Below are 21,516 nucleotides of genomic sequence, written 5' to 3' on the forward strand. Positions count from 1 at the left end.
TGGCTCGTGTGAGCGGCCTCTGCGCTTTCTCATGGGACCTTGGTGACTGTTAGGCCTTCACCTTTATACTGTATTAGCACTTAGAGGAACTCCTCTAGTTTCATGAGCTTGACTGTGAATGAGAGGTAAAGGACTAAATGACAAAGGATAGATAAACACAGGCAAGTCCCACTCCAGTCTAAGTGGTGAAGAGCCCAGGCCGCTGACCTCCCTGACACCTCAGCAGGCTTGGGCTGGATTTCAGTATAATAAAGCAGCACTTTATTAGCATCGCCAACTGCAGGTCTCCCTGTGCATTAAAACGGTACATGTCCTTCAGAAACTATCTTTCATCTTCATTACTCCAGAAGTTCCCAGAAGATACCAGAAAAGCTCTGGTGGTTTGTTCAGTTGAAAAGTTGCTGCACAATTAGTTTTGAAATGCATTTGTCTTTTAGCAGCGAGAGATGAAGTACAGCGAATTCTCTGGACTTCCATTGTTCTCTTCTTCCTTCTTTTAGGTTTCTTTTTTCCAGTTTATTCCTAAAGTCAACCTTTCTCCATAAATTTAGCTCCATAACAATGTTTATCATATTGAAATCTCTTCAGAGTTAAAATTGATATGCTGCATAGCTTTCAGTGTCTACTTTATAATCAGATACCATTCATACTGAAGTAAAAACCTTTATATTAAAACATCTTAATTATTCCAGCGTGGTCATCAAGCAAAAATATTCCTCTGTGCTGATGGCCTACTGGTGATGGTCTCCTGTTGATGATCTATTGTTGATGTCTACCGTTGGTAGTCTGTTGTTGATGGTCTGTCATATTTTGTTTTTAGGGAAGCATGGGCAGTATCACCTGTATCGCTTGGAAAGGGGATACATTAGTACTTGGAGATATGGATGGAAATTTAAACTTTTGGGATTTAAAAGGCAGAGTATCCAGGTATGAGCCAAAAATGAACTCTGTTACAAGAAAAGTACCCTATTGGTTATGGCTCCATTGGAAGCTTATGTCTTGTATGCAGGACCAGTAAACATGGCAAAACTCGGCTAATGCTTGGCTCCTTGGTCCCTTGTCACCTGAACTTGGGAGGAAGGGCCCTGAGCCAAGCTCTGGTTCCCTTATAATCAACCCTTGTTTTCAGATGGCCCACACAGGAGCCCTGGGACAGTGGTCTAGCAGACATTAAGAGTAGGTTCTTGTGTCAGATGCAGTCCCTACCACAGAACATAAAGTGGCTCTCCTATCATCAGACCTTACCAGTAATGGAACCAGGGATACATTAGACACAGATACATCAGTGCACATCATGTGGATGTTTTTGTGTGTTTGTCCTCAGAGGAATACCCACACACCGAAGCTGGGTGAAGAAGATTCGCTTTGCCCCTGGCAAAGGAAACCAGAAATTGATAGCGATGTACACTGATGGCGCAGAAGTGTGGGATACTAAAGAGGTGAAAGGCGACATAGATGATCATCACTGTCATCACTGGAGCTGGTTTTGTTTCCTCCCTTTTTCCTAAGTTAGGAAAAGAAAACTTTGAAACAGGAATGTCAAACTTCTTAAAAATTGTTCTTTTTGCCAGTTACTCACACTTGTATTCCTAAAGACTCAGGAAGCTGAGATCAGAGGATCATGGTTTGAAGCTAGTCTGGGCAGGCAAGCCTGTGAGACTCTTATCTCCAATTAAGCACCAGAAAAACTCAGAAGCAAAGCTGTGGTTCAAGTGGTAGACTGTTAGCCTTGAGCAAAACAGCTCAGAGACAGTGCCTAGGCCCTGAGTTCAAGCCCCAGAACCAAGACACAAAAAAAACTGCTCATCTATAAATTTTTGCTTTTTAAGGCTCAAGTGGTAAAGCAATGGTCTATAAGCATGAAGCCCTGATCCCAGTATGAATAAAATAAAAGCAAAAAGCCCACTTGTTTTTATAATACTTCTGTTAGACTGAATTTTCATGTGATCCTGTGATTATGACCTTTAAAATATGGTCTACATGTACAGATAGGTTGGTTGGGAAAGATAGGTTGTAGACATGCCATGGGCACTGTCTTCATTGACTTTTTACCTCATCATGTTAAATATTGTTCTTGTCAATGCATCCTTGCAGGTTCAGATGGTGAGCAGTTTAAGAAGTGGGAGAAATGTGACTTTCCGGATTTTGGACGTGGACTGGTGCACATCAGATAAAGTGATCTTGGCATCAGATGATGGCTGTATCAGGGTCCTAGAGATGTCTATGAAGTCCACGTGTTTCAGAATGGATGAACAGGAGTTAACTGGTAAGGTCTTCCCGAGTGGGTGCTTGAAGCCAGTGCTGCTGGCCACCTTCTAGAGGCAGAGCCGCTGCCCTTTCATTCTAGCCTTATCCAAAAAGCTGAGTTTATGAAAGTAAGTGGACTTTTGTCGTTCAGCGCGCAGCTTTTGCTCGTCTTTGGAAGGTTCTTGTGGAGGGAACAATGATTCTGATTCTAATTGAGGCAGGACTTCCTGCATTGACCATTCTCCCAGCTTACCTTTGGTGTACCTAGTGCCCAGGCTATCTGAGTTATAATTCTCAAGAGACTCATGTCGTCATTTTGTGGGAATCTTTTGTCTCTTTGTGGAGTCAGAAGTAAGCACTTTGAGAGACATGAGGTGTTGAACCCTGCCCTGACTCTTGATGCTCATGTTCCAAGCACTGCCAGTTTGGGCAGGCTGCCTGTGACTTACATCGTGTGGGCTTTGGCTTTTGTCACTGCCATACCCTGTCCACTACAGTTGGTTACCAGCACTGTGACTTTGCAGATGTCTGCCATCAGATGCAGCCAAGTGCATCGCTTCCCAGACCTGACCTGATATGTGGGGCCTCTGCAGGATGGTCAGGGCTCCTCCCGGGGAAATGCAAGCAGAGGTGCTCGCCCTGGAGCCAGGGGACCAAGGAGGCTGAGGGAACTGAAGAGGGCTTTGCTCTTAATTCAGTTCCCAGTTCTAGGTAAAGAAGCGTGGGAATACAATGTAATGTTTGAAAAGCTTTTCTTTCACCTTCTTTTAATGTTGAATCCATAAAACTCCAAACTTGTTCTTAAACTCACTGCAGAAGTAAAGCTTCAAATTAACCATATTTAACATCTCACCAGAATACCCGTCGCGCAGCCAGTTAGATCACATTTTCCCAGCAGATGCCTAGTGGGGAAAGGTCAGTAAGCTTGTGCATCCGTTCTACAAGTTGAACTTTACATTGAGAGCAGCACATACATTGATACATCAGTATTTGATATATTTTCTTAGGTTTTCCTTCGTAATAGGAAACATCACAGCATCTTAGACATGCCTCTTCCCAACAGGAGTCATTTAGACAAATTTAAAGTTTTTTAACATTATAATTATAAAGGTGATTACAGAGGGGTTACAGTTATATAAGTAATGAGTACATTTCTTCTTTTTTTAAAAAAATTTTTGTTGGTCATGAACTTAGGGCCTGGGTGCTTAAGTTAGTGCTTTACCACTTTGAGCCACAGTGCCACCTCTGGTTTTGTGGTAGTTAATTGGAGATAAGAGTCCCACAGGCTTTGCTGCCAGGGTTTGGCTTTGAACTACGATTTTCAGATCTTAGCATCCTGGGTAGCTAGGATTACAGGTATGAGCCAGTGTGCCCAGCTTATATTTCTTTTTGGACATTGTTCTCTCCCAGTTTTTCCCTCCCTTCCCCCTTCACAAGTTATATAGTTCATTGTCCACATAGAATCTAGTGAGTACCACTGCTGTATTTATTCTCTCTTTGTCCCTCTATTTCTGTTCCCTTCCTCTTTACCCTCCCAAGACAGATAAATGAACAAACAAGACAAAAAAGAAAGACAACAGCAGCAACAAAGGAAAAAAAAAACCCTCTTGTTTCCATATCCTAAAGCTCATTTTGATACAGTTAACACAAATCTAGAAGATTAGAATTTCTCTTTTGGAATTGGAGAATGGTTCTTGTCTGCTGCTTTATCAGTGACCTAAATGTCATGATAGTACAGCTTAGAGTCTTTTAGCAGCTTGTAAAAGGAATGCCAGGGTGAGGTTTGAGTGATACAACTCTAGTGTAGTCCAGTTTCCACACACTTCCAGTGGTGCTGGAAGAGCTTCATCCTAACTCCCCTCAAGGCCACCACTGAGGACATGAGAAAGAAGTCTTCACTAGGCTACTGATTTGCCTTTCCCAAGTCCAGGGCTCTGCTTACTAAACATGCATGTTGCATCCCCACCCTAAAGGCGCCCTCGACTATTTAAAAGAATATGCCCTTCAGCTGAGCACTGTTGACTCATGCCTACAACCCTAGCTACTCAGGAGGTTGAGACCTGAGGATCACAGTTTGAAGCCACCGAAAAAAGCTGGAAGTAGAGCTGTGGCTCAAGCGGTATGCTACCCTTGAGCATACAAGCTGAAGGACAGCTTTCCCGCCCTGAGTTCAAGCCTCAGGACCGGCACAAAAAAAAAAAGAATATAGATCTTAGAATATTTAGCATTTCAGTGTGTAGTCAGTATTGATAATTACTGTGATGAGATTTTTGCCTTTTAATACTCAAAGACCAATAGGCATTTTACATTTATTACAAAGTAAATTAAATTACCCTCTCAGTTCAGGGGACAGATTTTCAGAGGAAATACTTTAGCTGTATTCAGATTTTATAAAAATTTCAGTTGAAAAAGTAGTTACGTATTCAAGTTATTCCAAACATACTTGAATTGAGTATCAGATTTTTTTATTTACATAACATAAACATTCACTTCTTTGTACTAGCTACTTTTCAAGGATTAATAGCCACTAATGGCTACTGTGTTAATAGCAGTCTGAAGTCTGTGTGAATCACTTTAAATAAGATAGCACCATTGAGAGACTTGGGTCACTTTAAGAACTGTATCTGAGCCAGGTGCTGGTGATCCTAGCTACACAAGTGGCTTAGATCTGGGGATTGTGGTTCAAAGCCATCCAGGAAAGTCCATGAGAATTTCTATTAACCACCAGAATATTAGAAGTGATGTTTGTGGCTCAAAGTGGTAAAGCACTAATCTTGAGCAAAATTGCTCAGGGACAATGCCTACTCCTTGAATTCAAGCCCCACAACCAACCAAAAAGAAAAAAATAACTACATCTGTTCAAGGGGTCATAGAAGAAAAGTAGATTGTGAGGCTGTGTTGTAGAAACCCATGGCCCTTGGGCATGTTGAACCAAAGGTGGGAGTTCCAGAGAGGCAGAGCACAGCTGGTGGTACTGGGGCTTTTGGTCTCACCTGCGTCCATGCAAACATGTTGCAAAGCAGGCAACTCTTCTAGGTGTACTGTCTTAGCCAACCACAGCTGTGAAAGACACCAGCACCCTGAATTTGTAAGAACGCTGGGAATGCCAGCATTCACATCAGAGGCCGCCCACCCCCCTTCAATACTTCAATCCATGGGCCATGTTTAAAGTCTCAGAAAAACAAAGACACAGAGTGGTACAAGTGATGCATATCAAAATTGTTTTAACATTTTAAAATAATGAATTTAATTGGAATCTGTTGGGTCTTTACCTTGAATCTTCTATTCAAGAAGTACTACAGTTTTATATCACACAGGATACTTAAATTTTAAAAAGTGGAAAGAAAATATATTAATCAGACCTGAATACAGAGAGCCCCAGCTTAACCCATTTCCCAAGTCGGAACCACATTTCCCATTGCACCTGGCTGAGCTCTCCACTGATGTCCTGCAGGTGGCCCATAACTAGGGAAATTCTGTTTGAAACAAAAGCGAATTTCTTTGTCGTCCAGAACCTGTATGGTGCCCATATCTCCTTGTTCCCAGGGCTGCCCTTGCCCTGAAAGCCTTCTTACTACACCAGCCGTGGAATGGGAAGTATTCTTTGGACATTTCTCACATGTGAGTGATTTCAGTTTTGTTTTCCTTTCACATTTTACTGGAGGTTGGAAGACATCCTTGAAAATTAGCACAGCCTGTATTGAGGTTAAAACAAATGGACCATAAAAGCTAATCAGAGAAAAGCAGATTCTCTGCTGGGGTCACTAGTCAGCCTCTGGTTTTTATCACAGCTTTGTGGAAATTGGAGGTCGGGTCAGTATGGATTTGCAAGTATGTAAGTTTTCCCTTGGTGTTTGTGTGGCCTCACAGTCTGAATAGAGAAGGTTGAGGGCTGCTAGTGGGAGACTCAGACCTTTTGTAAATGAGATGAAATGTTTATTACCTAAGAACTACCTAGAGAAAGAGAAACAAATGGCCGTTCTGCTGGGCAAAATGCCTGTAGTCAATGTTGGTTCTGAATTAAAAGAAATATAAGCCTGGTTTACAGAGCCTGCTAGTAAATGTCCCTGGTCTCTTAGAAGCCAAGGAGACTTTATGCATTTCTTACTTTGACTGTAAGGTAAAAGTAGTTGGTAACGATGATTGGTGGGGTCCTGGTATATTGTTGCTACTTTGGTCTATAGCCATCTCCTTAACCAAGGGCTACAAAGAGGTTATTTCTGTACTCAATGTTTTTCTGGTAAAAAAGACAAGTAGTGGGGCTGGGAAGGTGGCTCAGTGGTAGAGTGCTTGCCTTGCATGCCTGAGTTCGATTCCTCAGCACCGCATAAGCAAAAAGAAAAAAGCCGGAAGTGGCGCTCTGGCTCAAGTGGTAGAGCGCTAGCCTTGAGCTGAAGAGCTGAGGGACAGCACCCAGGCCCAGAGTTCAGGCCCCACAACTGGACCTTCCCCCCCTCCCCCCCCCCCAAAAAAAGACAAGTAGTTATAAATGAAAAAGTAACTCATTCAAAATCTTCTCTGTATAGTGATTATCCAGAAAATGAAGAAATAAAGAATCTCCTTCAAGAGCAGTTGAATTCATTGTCTAAGTAAGCACACTATATTTTATTAAAAGCTAAGACTATGAGAAAGATAAGCACATTATCTTAGGCTTTACAAAGTCAAAATAATTTTTTAAAAATATTAACGGCCCAAAGAGAAGCCATTCTAGTCACAGCAGTTTGTTTCCCTTTGGCATATTTGTTCATCTACTGAACAGTTATAGGGACATCATGTTCACAATGACCAGACTGCTCTGATCTTGTGTCAGGTCAGGCCTGGAGATGTGGTGTGAGTGTCTTTCTGTAGTTCAGCTGCCCTCACCATCCCTTCCCCATGAAGCCCTGTGCTGGAGGGCACACAGGTGTTTCTTCTCCGTCTCCTTCCCTCTTCCAAGCTGAGTTCTACACTAGGCACTGTGTGTGTGGGGGGGTGTGGGTGTGGCTTTGTTGTCATAATTAATATGTTCCTTTGAGCCAAGAGCAATAGGAATAGGATAAAAGAAGGAGAAAAGTATGAGTCCACATGGAGTTCTTGGTAAAATTTTAACACACTTTTGCAATCTAGACTCTGCCACCTGGAATCACAATATTGAACAAATTAAGCATGATAGCATGTTGTTTCATTGATGAAAAATTCAACATAATTACTGTTTTCTGTTAATCCAAAGATTAACGTTTATATTTAAATGTGAAACTATTGATTTAGAGAATATCTTCCACTTGACTTGTGAATATTCTATATTTAGTTATCTTAAAAACACCAATATATAGAAATACTAGCAATTCTCCCTTAAATATTTTACTTTTGAAGCTGTTTGAGAGTTGCGAATGCCATCTTCTTTTAAATTGTATGCGCTGTTTTTAGGATTACCAAAGTAATGTATCCAGCAGTGGTGTCCTTGCTCCTGTGGTCAGGTAGCTGGTGTACTTGAAAAGCAGGAGTTGAGGTTACTATCCTGCTGAGGTAGGTCAGAGCTCAGCCTCCTGTGGTGGCTACTAGGTTCTGCTTGTCAATGCCCCATGCATCCCCAGCCAGTTTCACAGTGCTGGGTCATGCACAGCCAAGTCACATGACTTTTGTAAGTTCTGCACATGTACTTTGAGTGAGCTTTTCCCTTTTAAGAATGTATTGGGTATCTTGCTTTAGTGTTTGATTCAGAATGTTTATCTTACTTCTGTCTGGATTTCTGTCCATAGCGACATAAAGAAACTCTTGCTCGATCCAGAATTCTCTCTCCTGCAGAGGTGCCTACTTGTTTCCAGGTAACACTGAGGGAAAGTCTTCTGTAAGAGATGGGAAATTTAAGTTTAACTAATTTCTCTTATTAAGGGTTTATACTGCTTAGACTCAAGCTCTCCTATATTTTAAAAAATGAGTTTTTTCTTTAGATTTGACTTTTGAGTAATTTTAAGAGTAGTAATTCAAAGAGTGGGATCATCAGGTTATGTTTCAAACATGAGATATCTGGGCTTTGGTACTGAAAAGACCTTCCCCCATAGCAGCTCTGTAAACTGTGCTGTGAAATACCAGATAAAGCAGTATGTACTTAAATCTGTTAAGTCACATTTAAAATCCTAACCTGCACTTTCTCACTAGACTGCAGAGTTGTCACCTAGAAGAAAGGCATTTCCTGCCATGCTCCGCTCCAGAGAATAATCAGCAAATTACTTTTGCACATTCTCTAGCCTACTTATCCCAGGGGCAATTCTTCCTCCTGTGAAGCTGCCACTGGAATCACACGCCAGTGGCAAACCAGCCCGCTCATTGATCTTGACAGGGCAAGGTTCTTGGGGTATGCAGGGCTCGGTGTCCCTGGAAAATGTGATAAGGCTAGAGAACTTGCTGCCTCCCCCTTTCCCTGATACCAGGCCAGTGCTTGAGGCCACGTGTGACAGTGGCTGTGAGGGCCATGGTGACCATGTCTCAATCCTCCCAGGCTCTATGGCGATGAGTCGGAGCTGCACTTCTGGACAGTGGCAGCCCACTACCTGCACAGTCTGTCCCAGGCCAAGTTGGGGAGCCCAGCGGTGACTAAGGAAGCCTCTTCTCGGGACAAGTTGAACAACCCACTGGACATATGCTATGATGTCCTCTGTGAAAACACCTACTTCCAGGTGAGCTGCTGTAGCTTTGCAGGTGGTGTCGCACTCATTCCTGTCTACTTCCGGGTGAGCTGCTGTAGCTTTGCAGGTGGTGTCGCAGTCATCCCTGTCTACTTCCGGGTGAGCTGCTGTGGCTTTGCAGGTGTTGTCGCAGTCATCCCTGTCTACTTCCAGGTGAGCTGCTGTGGCTTTGCAGGTGTTGTCGCAGTCATCCCTGTCTGCTTCCGGGTGAGCTGCTGTAGCTTTGCAGGTGTTGTCGCAGTCATCCCTGTCTACTTCCGGGTGAGCTGCTGTAGCTTTGCAGGTGTTGTCGCAGTCATCCCTGTCTACTTCCGGGTGAGCTGCTGTGGCTTTGCAGGTGTTGTCGCAGTCATCCCTGTCTACTTCCGGGTGAGCTGCTGTGGCTTTGCAGGTGTTGTCGCAGTCATCCCTGTCTACTTCCGGGTGAGCTGCTGTAGCTTTGCAGGTGGTGTCGCAGTCATCCCTGTCTACTTCCGGGTGAGCTGCTGTGGCTTTGCAGGTGTTGTCGCAGTCATCCCTGTCTACTTCCGGGTGAGCTGCTGTGGCTTTGCAGGTGTTGTCACAGTCATCCCTGTCTACTTCCGGGTGAGCTGCTGTGGCTTTGCAGGTGTTATTGCAGTCATCCCTGTCTACTTCCGGGTGAGCTGCTGTAGCTTTGCAGGTGTTATTGCAGTCATCCCTGTCTGCTTCCGGGTGAGCTGCTGTGGCTTTGCAGGTGTTATTGCAGTCATCCCTGTCTGCTTCCGGGTGAGCTGCTGTAGCTTTGCAGGTGTTATTGCAGTCATTCCTGTCTACTTCCGGGTGAGCTGCTGTGGCTTTGCAGGTGTTATCGCAGTCATCCCTGTCTACTTCCGGGTGAGCTGCTGTAGCTTTGCAGGTGTTGTCGCAGTCATCCCTGTCTACTTCCGGGTGAGCTGCTGTAGCTTTGCAGGTGGTGTCGCACTCATTCCTGTCTACTTCCGGGTGAGCTGCTGTAGCTTTGCAGGTGTTGTCACAACCATCCCTGTCTACTTCTGGGTGAGCTGCTGTGGCTTTGCAGGTGTTATTGCAGTCATCCCTGTCTACTTCCGGGTGAGCTGATGTGGCTTTGCAGGTGTTATTGCAGTCATCCCTGTCTGCTTCCGGGTGAGCTGCTGTAGCTTTGCAGGTGTTGTCGCAGTCATCCCTGTCTACTTCCAGGTGAGCTGCTGTAGCTTTGCAGGTGTTGTCGCAGTCATTCCTGTCTACTTCCGGGTGAGCTGCTGTAGCTTTGCAGGTGTTGTCGCAGTCATTCCTGTCTACTTCCGGGTGAGCTGCTGTAGCTTTGCAGGTGGTGTCGCAGTCATCCCTGTCTGCTTCCGGGTGAGCTGCTGTGGCTTTGCAGGTGTTGTCACCATTATTCCTGTCTACTTCCGGGTGAGCTGCTGTAGCTTTGCAGGTGGTGTCGCAGTCATCCCTGTCTGCTTCCGGGTGAGCTGCTGTGGCTTTGCAGGTGTTGTCACCATTATTCCTGTCTACTTCCAGGTGTGCTGCCTTGGCTTTGTGGGAGTTGTTGCCATTTTTCCTATTTACTTCCAGGTGTGCTGCCTTGGCTTTGTGGGTGGTGTTGCCATTTTTCCTGTCTACTTCCAGGTGTGATTTTTTTGATTGTTGTTTTTTTATTTTGGGACAGACAGCCAGGCTGGCCTGGCCTATCTCCCTGCCTCAGCCTCCCCCGTGCTGGGGTTACAGTGTGCGCTACCATACCCATCTTGGCAGCTGCATAATTAAATCTCCACCAGAATGCTCGAGTGCACAGAAGACTTTTTCATTCATTCTATTAAGTGTCCATTTCTGTAAGCAGGTAAACATGCATATAAATGACAGAGTATGCTTCAACATGCTTTCTTTTTTTTTTGTCAGTCGTGGGGCTTGAACTCTGGGCCTGAGTGCTGTCCCTCAGCTCTTCAGCTCAAGGCGAGCGTTCTACCACTTGAGCTACAGCGCTATTTCCGGTTTTCTGGTGGTTTATTGGAGATAGGAGTCTCACGGTCTTTCCTGCCCGGGCTGGCTTTGAACCGCGATCCTCAGATCTCAGCCTCCTGAGTAGCTAGGATTACAGGCGTGAGCCACCAGTGCCCGGCTTCAACATGCTTTCTTTTGATGTTTATATAAAACGTTCGAGTTTCTATAAAGTTAACTAGTAAATTCTAAAGTCAAAGTAATGTTTCCTGAGATGACTTTATTAAGTATAGTTAAGTATAAATAGTTCAGACATCTTACGACTTTTCTTTTGTATTGTTTTTTCTACAATAGAAATTTCAGCTGGAAAGGGTTAATCTACAAGAAGTGAAACGGTCAACTTATGATCACACTAGGAAATGTACTGACCAGCTGTTACTCCTGGGTCAAGTATGTCAGTGTTTGTACTTCTCTTTATACTTCATGGAATTTCTAGTTTATTCATATCTCAAAGCATCATTATGCACACACATATATGTATGTGTGCATATCTGTATATAGATCTATCTCTGTGTATATATACAGACACGTATTTCATGTATGATAGGGTTTCTCTCTTGAGTGTATAGCTTCCTGTACAGACATGCTTTTTAAAAAAAATAATATCACCAGATTATGTTTCAGAGCTCATCTAAGATTTACTGTTATGTTTTTGGGGGTGGATATTTTTCTTTGAGACATACCAGGAGAAATTCTTGGTTTGGCCAGCTGCAACTTTGGCTTTCATAATGTCTGATGAAGCCCAGGTATTCATTTTGTTTTGCTTCATGTTTCTGCATTGGCTGGCCACTAGAGCACCGAACAGCTATACGTGGGCCAGGATTTATGTTGTCCTGTGAGAAGAGGTAGGGGACTCTGGCTTAAGTTTTATATATGTGAAAAAAAAAGCATTCAGAACGTGTCTTTGAAAATGACTGTCTTTCTGAAGCTGTAGACTTTGGTGTTACACCATATGAATTTTAAGAGGTTATGTTGAAGGGTACTGTTTCCCTAATTACAAGACTTGTTTCTCTTACCAGACAGACAGAGCTGTGCAGTTGCTGTTGGAAACAAGTGCAGATAACCAGCATTATTACTGTGACTCTCTGAAAGCCTGTCTGGTCACCACTGTCACCTCCTCAGGCCCCTCTCAGAGCACCATTAAGCTGGTGGCAACTAACATGATTGCTAATGGCAAGCTGGCAGGTAAGACACACCTAGTGGCAATGCACAGTGGTGTTGATGACAGGATACGTCTTTCTTCTTTATGCATGCTGAAGGAAAATAGAAAAAACCAACATTGCTAGCTATTTGTAAGATGGTGATAATTTACATCTAAACCAGAACCCGTGGTAAATGTGAAAGGGGTGCTGTTGATTGTGAGGACAGTATGTGTATGTTGGACAGGCCTGAGCAATTGAGAGCAGCAAAACCTGTGAGTGAGTGAGGTGTGCCCCATCTATGTATTTATTCTCAAGACTGTGCTTCCTGCCCTGCTCACTTGCTTTAAATCAACAACATCTCCATTGTGACAGATTTGAGTTTTCCTTAGCTGAAGTGCTAAGACCCAAAATGTTTCAGATTTGGGAATATTTGTGCATGCATGTAATAAGGCAGGCATTAGGGGTGGAACCCAAGTCTGAACATGTAATTCAGTGTCCCATGTACACTAGACACATTGAGCCTGCATGTAACAAGGTTTCGTGATGTGGAATTTTCACATGTGGTGTTTCAGAAGCAGTTGGCTTTTATATTTTTGGGATAGGGATACTCACCCAGTATAAAATGCTTGGGACTAAATAGAGTCAGGTGGTGACTTTCTTTTTTAACGAGTTGTCAAGCAGAGTGTTGCTATGTCATGTGAGGGGTCTTCTGTCTTCCAGAGGGTGTGCAGCTGCTCTGTCTGATAGACAAGGCTGCAGACGCCTGCCGCTACCTGCAGACCTATGGCGAGTGGAACCGGGCAGCCTGGCTTGCAAAGGTGGGAAATGGATGTCGATGTCTGCAGCATTTGTGATACAGAGATTAGTCTTGAGCTCTGCTCCATGAGTTGGGAAGCATTCTTTGGCTTGCAAAACTGCTTTGGAAATATTTTCTCGCAGCTCTCATCCTTCTTCTTGTTCTTTGAGTATAAGTTACATTTCTTCCAATGGAAAAAGGAGCTCTCATTGGTAGTAATTAAGTGAAAGCAGCCGCCTCGTCTCAGCTGGGGCCTGGTCAGCAGCCTGCAGCCCACGGGCACTGCCAGGCTCAGCTCCTCACCACTCATGGTAACAGAAGCTTCCAGGTCGTGATGTCCGTGTTGGTTGAGGAGGAGCAGTCCTCACTCACTTTGGTTTGGTTACTTTTCCGTGTTGGCATGTTTGTGACACAGGCGTCTTTCTCAGGTCCGACTAAATCCTGAAGAATGTGCAGATGTTCTCAAGCGGTGGGTTGACCACCTTTGTTCCCCACAAGTTAACCAGAAGTCCAAGGCCCTTCTTGTCCTCCTCTCTCTGGGCTGCTTTTCCACCGTGGCAGAGACACTCCACAGGTACACACACGCAGCAGGCTCCTTCATGCAGGCTGATCAGGATTGCAGTGGAGGGTCACGTGGGCTGCTCAGGGCTGTGGGTGGAGGGTCATGTGGACTGCTCAGGATTGTGGGCACTGTGGGCAGGCTGTAGTGGAAGGCGGTGGCACTGATAGTCAGTGAGTGGAGAAGTGTATGACTCGGGCAGAGAGCTGTTTGTGTTTATAATTCTTTGTTTGGTCCAGGAGCCATGGTATTTTAGCCTGCTGGTCTAAGCCTAACAGGTACTTAATTTTAAGTAAATATAAAAATCTTCAGAGAATTGAAGGTTCAGCTTTGAGAAGGATAGCTAGGGGAAACCCACAGGGGACGAAGACAGGGGACAAAGTAAGGCCAGGGGGGCTTTCCTCTCTGAACCCATCACTTCTGATGGGACACTGATAAAACAAAGGTTGCTTATGAAATGTGGACCATTGGTCCTTGTCATGGCTCTGGATACGTCTGTGACTTAGCTACTTGGTAATGTTCTGAAGTATCAGTAACAAGACTTGCAGCTGGGGACACGCATGGTCTATCAACCTGGGCTTAGAGCAGGCAAGGTGCTGGTGGGACTCAGAGCTCTCACCTCCAGGGAAGTATGAACATCCTCAGATGTAAATGCCTCCTTGGATGCATCTCCCTGCCCAGGACTGAAGTCACAAAGGGTAACTAACTTTCACCTTCTTCCCTTGAACAGCATGAGGTACTTCGACAGAGCAGCCTTATTTGTGGAAGCCTGCCTCAAGTATGGTGCCTTTGAGGTCAGCAAGGACACAGATATCCTTTGCAAGGACCTTTACGCCGGGCAGCATGAGTGGGTTTGGACTCCCTCCCGCTTGTGCTGCCGGGGCCATGTTCTGATTCTCCAAGACCAAGAGGGTTGGGGGCGGGAGCCACCCTGCTGGTGGCTGTCTATACTGGGGTGGATGGTAAAGGGAGGGACCCCCTTCCATAATGTGTGTGTGAATATAAAAGGAGGGCGAAGGAATTTCAGCTTAGAAAGGCATAAGAGTATGTACTTTAAAAGAGTATTTTTTTCAAAACAAGACATTCCATGGAGTAAAGTTTATGTCTATCTGGAAAATGCAGAATGAAACAATGGAGAAAAATTCCCACTGCACTAGAGGGACAATCTGATACGAACAGGCCAGAGCCTAGACGTTCATTCACACAGGAGCCGCAGGGCTACCCACGCCCACAGACATCCCACGTCTTCTGGCTCTCAAATCTCATTGTTTTCTTTGATGGGAATGAGCTTGAGAATATAGCCCCCAGTCTCCTGCGTTTGCATGGCTCTCCTTTTTTCTCATTGTACTTTTTCTTGGCCTCATTTCTACATGTCAGCTCTTTTCATTCCATGAAAATGTATTTTTTAAAGCTGAAACTGAAACTCAAGACCATGCATCTCGTTATGGTGACGTTGACTGGCTCACCGTGCCCATTAAAGATGTCAGAACACGGCAGAGGGACTGTCTAAAATCCTAGTGCACAGATGTGTGCTGTCCCAGCCTCTCAGAGATGATCCTGAGCCCTGCTGAGCGAGCTTTCTCTTGGGTCAGCTTCCTGTTTCCAGTCCTCAGTTGAGGTTGGGGGTGGGAGTATTTGGGGGATGTTGGTTGGGTCCTGGAGGAGAGCAGTGGGCTGGGCTGGTATGAAGTGGGTGATGGTGTGGATACAGACACTGCTTCCCCACAAAGGGTTGCTGTGCTCACCACCCACAGCCCACTGGGCCCCAGGTCCCTGTGGAACACCAGGCCTGTCTTCCGCTCTCACCCTCCTGGGAGGAGGCTCAGCCGCCATTCCTGCTCTTCTCCTTAATTGCTGAGCACAGAGACTCATCACTGCCATATATGCGGATTATGCCCGAAGCTTGAAGAACCTTGGCTTTAAGCAGGGAGCAGTTCTTTTTGCTTCAAAAGCTGGAGCAGCTGGCAAAGATCTGTTGGATGAGCTTGCGTCGCACAAGGAAGAGCTCACCGAGGAATGACAGCCGATGTGCTGGGACTGTAGACATGGAACCAGAGGGGCTCTTGCAGGCTGTGGTCACAGTCGTAGTCCAAGTACAGATGGATGTGGGCTGGTCCAGCCCACAGCACTGCAGGCGTTTGCTATTTGGGTTGGGCGCTCAGAGAAAAGTGGAGCTCTGTGACATTTTATACTCTTGACGAGAGAGCTTTAAGATCCCTGGAAATACTTTCTAACTTTTTTCAAGAGATAGAATTTCTCTTCTCCCTGGCTAAATGTAAAGTGTTTGATAATTCTATAGTAAGGGAAGTTTGTGAGACCAATTTTCACAGACCCGGTGTTATACAAGCACTCGAGATACAACCAGGACAGAAATATTTAAAGAAGCTTACCGGAGCAGCTTTCACTTTCTTACCTTGAAAACAGAGTTGATTCAGTTAAGACACTCACTGAATTTTGTAATTTTAGTCTCCTGGGCTCAGGGGAAGGTTTGAGCATTGTGTTTAGTGTCAGGATGCGTGTATTTAGAATTTTACTCCTTTGGTGCATTCCAATAACCTCAGTCTAAAAGTCTTTTTGTCATTTAATTTTCTGTCTTTGTGTTCTTCCAATCGCTGAGATCTGAGAAGTAACTATCATAAATTATTGCTGAGAATCTAAATGTTTATATCCACAAAAATCATAGAAATAAAAAGATTCCTGTCCCCGGACTTTGTGGGTTGTTGAGTTTTGGAGTTCTTTTGAGCCAGGGGCTTGCTCTGGTGCGCATGCCGGCCTCAGGGGCAGTCCTCTTCCTCAGCCTTGCGGGTGTCTGGATTGCAGGTGTGCTTCTCCGTCAGGCCTTTGTATGCCCTGCTCTGTACCGAAGCCAGGTGGTGACTGACTCTGCAGGAGTCACCCAGCTGCTCAGCCTCCAAAGCCAGCATGGAGCAGAACCCACACCCACCTGGGCCTGGCTGCCCCTCATTTCTCAGTGAAAATATGATCTGCCTTCAGCTCTCAGACATAAGGCAAAAGACATTTCTCTGTCGTTTCCTGGGCCTGCACGGTGGCACATAGCGATACACTTACAAGGAGGCATTACTTTCAGACACCCCTCTCCAGCCTTGCAAATCAGCCAGTTTGCTCCTTTCTGCAAAAAGCATGGGAATGGCCTGCATTGGAATGCTTATTCCCAGGCCGGGGTGCAGTGCTGAAAGAGATCCTGGGCTCTGCACTGGGTTCCCCTGCTACTCCTTTCTCAGCCTAGGCAGGATACACTAGAAGTTCCAGAGGCCGTGGTCTTACTCCACGCCTTTGAGGTGAATGGCGTTGGTTCAGCCGTCGCCCAGCAGCTTGTGCCGCCATAACCACACACTACGCACTGAGCCACTCATACCACACACTCTTGTTTCTCAGCTCTGGTGTCTGCAGATTGGCTTTCTGGCTTGGAGCAGGCCTTGCTCAGGGTCCTGGCCTGTCTCCCTGTGTTGTCAGGGCACTGATCCTCCATGCAGGCCCAGCATCCATCATGTGATCTACATGTCATCACGTCCCAGAGGCCCGCCCCCAAACCGTCACTGTACACGCTACATCCATACCTCCAGCAAGCCTGGGAGCCAGAGGACATTTCACCCTAGAGCTGGATATTTTGAAAGCTAAATTGGTGTGTTTTGAGGCCAACACAGAGGTCATGAGGCGTAGCCTTGCTGTGGAAACAGAAGGATCCCCACCGTGCAGGGCTCAGTTCCTGTGTTGGAAGTTTTACTTACTTTTTAATTTTTTTCTTTTTTATGCCAGTCCTGGAGCTTGAACTCAGGTCCTGAGCACTCTCCTTGAGCTATTTTGCTCCAGGCTAGTGCTCTACCACTTAAACCACAGCTTCACTTCCAGCTTTTTTTTTTTTTTGTAATTAAGTAGAGGTAAGAGTCTCACAGACTTTCCTGATGCACTGCCTTTGAATTGAGATCCTCAGATCTAAGCCTCCTGAGTGGCTGGGATTATAGCAGTGAGCCACCAGCACCTGGTTGGAGTCTTTGTCTTGAACTCTTTTCTTGGGGAGAAGATGGAGAGGGGCTTCGTGGGCAGGTAGGACTATGCCACATGGAGCACACATTTCTGGAAAGGGCTCGTCTACAGGAAGTGTCGTTCCAAGCACATACAGCCGGACTACCCCATCACATACCGTCTCCTTTAGCAAACGTGCATGACGTTCCTTGCATCAGTTTCCAGAAAACGTAACCCCCGGGCGGCTCTCTAGCAGTATCTTGTTACAGCTGATGCCCACAGGACGAAGTGCATGCTTACAAGAAGGAAAACCGATGAGTTATCATTGCGTTTCCTGCAGTCTTTTGGCAGATATGAAAGCAAGAGGCACTCACTGTCTGGAGTCTTCCCATTCTGTGTGCAGGTGTGTGCATGCTTGAGACTGGAGCTGAAGGATGAGCCACAGAGCCCTTTCCCCCACACTGAGGTCTGGGTTCTCTCCACAGCTCTGCAGGTGCCCAGTGCCAGAGCTGCCGGCCCCCAAGCAGTGAAGAGCCAACCCAGGCCTGATCAGCACCCAGGATCCTCCAGGATCAGAGCTCAGCACCAACGAGTTGGGCCTTCATGAGTGGCCAAGGCCTCTGCTCACCTTGCAGCCTCGTAATGGGTGCTTAATACCACACGTACAACCCAGAGGCGACAGAATATTATTTCCAAAAGGAAACAAGCAGAGCCTAAGACAGGCAGGCTGCTTCCAGGACCAAACCATGGGGCTGTGATTCTCCTCACAGCCCTTCACAGGCATTGCCTCTCCCCTAACATCTCCTCTACTTGACAACACCACTGCCACGTCCTTTCCCTTCGTGCTTGTACTGCCCCTTGATGAACCTTCTCGATCCTTAAGGTGTTTACTCTTGCAATGCCATCCAATCAGACGTGTTTTTCGTGTTCTGTCTTCCATTCAGAGCACTAAGCCATTTAGGTAGTGGTATCGCTGCTCTTCAGTTCAGTCTACCGTTGCTTGTGATTTGCCCATGTTTCATGCCCCCTTTCCCTCCTTCCTCGTCTTTTGGACTAGTATTTTTATTATTCCAGTTCTCCTTTTGCTATTGTTATTTACCATTGTTCTTAGACCCTTTTCTGTCCACCTACTTATTCCCTGTGCAATGATATCATATGTCTTAGACACACGATATCAATCATTTTGCCCATTTTCAGAGCAACAAAAGGAGCTTAGAACCTTCTAAATCTATCCATCCCTCTTAAGACTTACTCATGATTGTTACCATGTATTTTAATTCTCTATGTAGCTCAGATCCCACCGAGAATGTTTATTTCTCCCAGGCAGTGACTGTCCATGTAAAGTGACTCAGAACCGGACCCGTGTCCCTGGTTGCTCCGTGTCCTCTTTGCATTGGACACACTGCTCCCTCTGCCTGAAGCATACTTTTCGCTGGTCCATAGCTACAAGTCATACTTGCTGTCCGCTTCTCTTGTCCTCACTACCTTTATTTTGCTTTCTTTCTTAAAACATGGAATGTTTTCAAGCTTGTAGAAGGGAAAATAAGCCCCATCTCACCATTTTAAAATTGTGTTCAGTGCAGTTGTTTTGTTCTGTGCTTCAGAGACATTCACTGTCTTCCGGTTTCTACTAGTTCTGCAGAGAAGTCAGGAGTCAGTCTAATTGATGCTCCTTTGAGCAGGCCTGGGAGTTTTTGTCTGTCTGATGCCAGGTATGTATTTAAGTTACACAGTGAGAAATGCTCCTGGGAGGACCCACCTTGGTCTTCTGCAGGCAGTGGGAATGAGTGCACCCATCCGGGACTGAGTGATTGAGATCTCGTTCACCTCTGGGTCCCCTGATCTTTCAAGAGCAGCCTTTCAGGGTCCCTGACCCCTGTTGCCCTCCAGTGCAGTCACAGCCTCTCAGTCTCCACTTCTAAACCTGAGCAAGCACAATCGGCCTCTTGAGGAGTGAAGACTCCAGAAGCCCTCGAACGCATCTACTGGTTCTAGGCTGCACCATGTTCCCCTGGTTCCCAGTCCCCCCTCCCCCCACGGGAACACCTCTGCCCAAGTCACCAAAGACACAAGCCTTGGGCAGACTGGTCACAGGCTTCCCACAGGCTCCCCCTCCCACTAGTGACCAAAGGGACTGACAGAGTCTGACAGGGAACCTGGTGCTGGCCAGTCATGTTGCAGCCAACAGTTTCCGCCCCAGCACCCCTCCATGTGTTTGTGATTATGTGTGCTTTTAAATAAACCCATACAGTACTGCTCTTAGTTTGGGCGAGGTGACGGCTGTCAGTTGGCTAGCTCCTGAGATACAATGAAAGATTAGTCAGCCTTACCTGCCCTGGGGTCCTGTATCTGAGGACTCAAAACAAGCACAGATTGAAAAATATTTGAAAAAACAAAGTTTCACAGGGCTTGAAATGTAGAGCAATGGTGCAGCACGTGGTGGCCATGCAGAGCAGTGGTGGAGCAAGGCCCCGCCACGTGAGGATCAGGAAGATGAGCACGGATGGTGCAGTGCATCCTTGATTTGGGGAGAAAGGCTGTGGAAGTCCCCCCCCCCCCTCCCCGTGCATCCTGTGATGTCCCACAAGAGCCTAGGAGCTCCCTCCCTCCCTCGCATTGCCTGATGAAGGTCAGTCTAGGTTCAGATGGCCACAGATATTTCCTCTTATAGATAACTTGACCTGAAGGCTCCGGAGCATGGGAGCGGGACTGGGACAGTCCTCATGGAGGGACCTGCCCTGTGCGGGAGGTTACGCCAGGGCCACAAGCTCCGGAAGGACGGTCAGTGGACGCCTCTCCGCGCCAGCTGACTTATAACAGGTGCAGGGCACAGAGGGAGGCGGGGAGGGTGGTCCCGGGTGTCACATCTTTTGATCTTTCAAAAAGAGCTGGAAGTTCAAAGAACTGTGTGATATATCTCGATTTTTTTAAAAATATTGGCTTGACTAGAAAGAGCCTAGAGCAAGCCAGACAAAATACATCCCCGCGCCAGGATCAGCTCTTGCTTGGACAGTCTGTGACCCGCGCCGTCACAGACATGAGTGTGAGCACCTGGCTTCGTTCTTCATGTCTGCATTGACACATTTCAGTACCTGGAGAACCTGGGGGTCACTGTGCCCAGAGGCCCATCCTGGACCTATGTGGGTCACCTGAATTGCGTGTGCAATTTATTTATTTTTGTCGGTTGTGGGACCTGAACTCTGGGCCTGAGCGCTGTCCCTCAGCTCTTTAGCTCAAGGCTAGCGCTCTACCGCTTGAGCCACGGTGCCACTTCCAGTTTTCTGGTGCTTCATTGGAGATAAGAGTCTCACAGACTTTCCTGCCTGGGCTGGCTTTGAACCATGATCCTCAGATCTCAGCCTCCTGAGTAGCTAGGATTACAGGCATGAGCCACCGCACCTGGCACGTGTGGAATTTTTATTTTTCAGAAAGTTATATCATAGCATGGCTTTACTCCGCTGCGGTCCTGAGGACAGGGCTCCCTGGAATCTGTGGCTCTGTGCAGAGCCCCAGGTGATGGGAATGGACGGCCAGGTGATGGGAATGGACGGGAGGGCTGTGCTTCTGCTTATCTTTCTCTTCTCTTCCCATCAGCGTGGTGAGGACCATCCTGGTGATGTGGCACCGCCGCGGGCCCTTGTGTGTGCAGCACAGCCCCAGGGGCTCAGGGTGCACCTGGCACCGCCACTGGCACCCCGCTTTACTGCTCCTTTGTCACTGGTGACCAGCCAGGCACCACTGATTGCCCTCCACGCTTCCACAGCAGTGAAGGGACGTCTCTCCATGGCCCTTCTGCCCTCTTCAGGCTGAGGCTGGACATGGAGGCATAACGATTCCCTCCACCCCCCACCCCCCAGGGCCCAGGCCATCGGGCCACACCCCCAACATCCCCGTGACCCGATGAAGCATTACCCTCATGTGGAAATGCGAATGTGGACCCCTGCCCCCCCCCCCACACACTGGGCTTGGCCCCCTGCCCCCCCCCCCACACACTGGGCTTGGCGCAGGGGCCAAGGTTCTGCCATCTCCAGAGCCAGTGCTTGTCTATCTAGGGGTGGGGGCACCACAGCCTCAACCACCTGACAGGGTGAGTGCCCCGCCCCCAGCACCCAGGCCACGCCCACCCGCCAGCATCACTCCTGG

At 46.7% G+C, this 21,516-nt stretch overlaps 1 protein-coding gene across 1 annotated transcript in view; it reads left to right on the forward strand.

Moving 5' to 3' along the window:
• Wdr11 (WD repeat domain 11) overlaps positions 1-16,097 on the forward strand; it is a 46,628-nt gene extending 30,531 nt beyond the window's left edge. Inside the window, exons 17-29 of the mRNA XM_042701343.1 lie at positions 821-927; positions 1,325-1,439; positions 2,095-2,266; positions 5,760-5,868; positions 6,774-6,836; positions 7,986-8,051; positions 8,726-8,903; positions 11,187-11,282; positions 11,912-12,077; positions 12,755-12,852; positions 13,259-13,404; positions 14,120-14,199; positions 15,252-16,097. Coding sequence (XP_042557277.1) covers positions 821-927; positions 1,325-1,439; positions 2,095-2,266; positions 5,760-5,868; positions 6,774-6,836; positions 7,986-8,051; positions 8,726-8,903; positions 11,187-11,282; positions 11,912-12,077; positions 12,755-12,852; positions 13,259-13,404; positions 14,120-14,199; positions 15,252-15,409 — 1,554 coding nt within the window. The 3' untranslated portion in view covers positions 15,410-16,097. The remainder of the gene's footprint in view (positions 1-820; positions 928-1,324; positions 1,440-2,094; positions 2,267-5,759; positions 5,869-6,773; positions 6,837-7,985; positions 8,052-8,725; positions 8,904-11,186; positions 11,283-11,911; positions 12,078-12,754; positions 12,853-13,258; positions 13,405-14,119; positions 14,200-15,251) is intronic.
• The last annotated feature ends 5,419 nt before the right edge of the window (positions 16,098-21,516 follow it).

Source organism: Dipodomys spectabilis, unplaced genomic scaffold (genome assembly GCF_019054845.1).
Source record: "Dipodomys spectabilis isolate Male_0828 unplaced genomic scaffold, ASM1905484v1 ptg000289l, whole genome shotgun sequence".
Lineage (NCBI taxonomy): Eukaryota > Metazoa > Chordata > Mammalia > Rodentia > Heteromyidae > Dipodomys > Dipodomys spectabilis.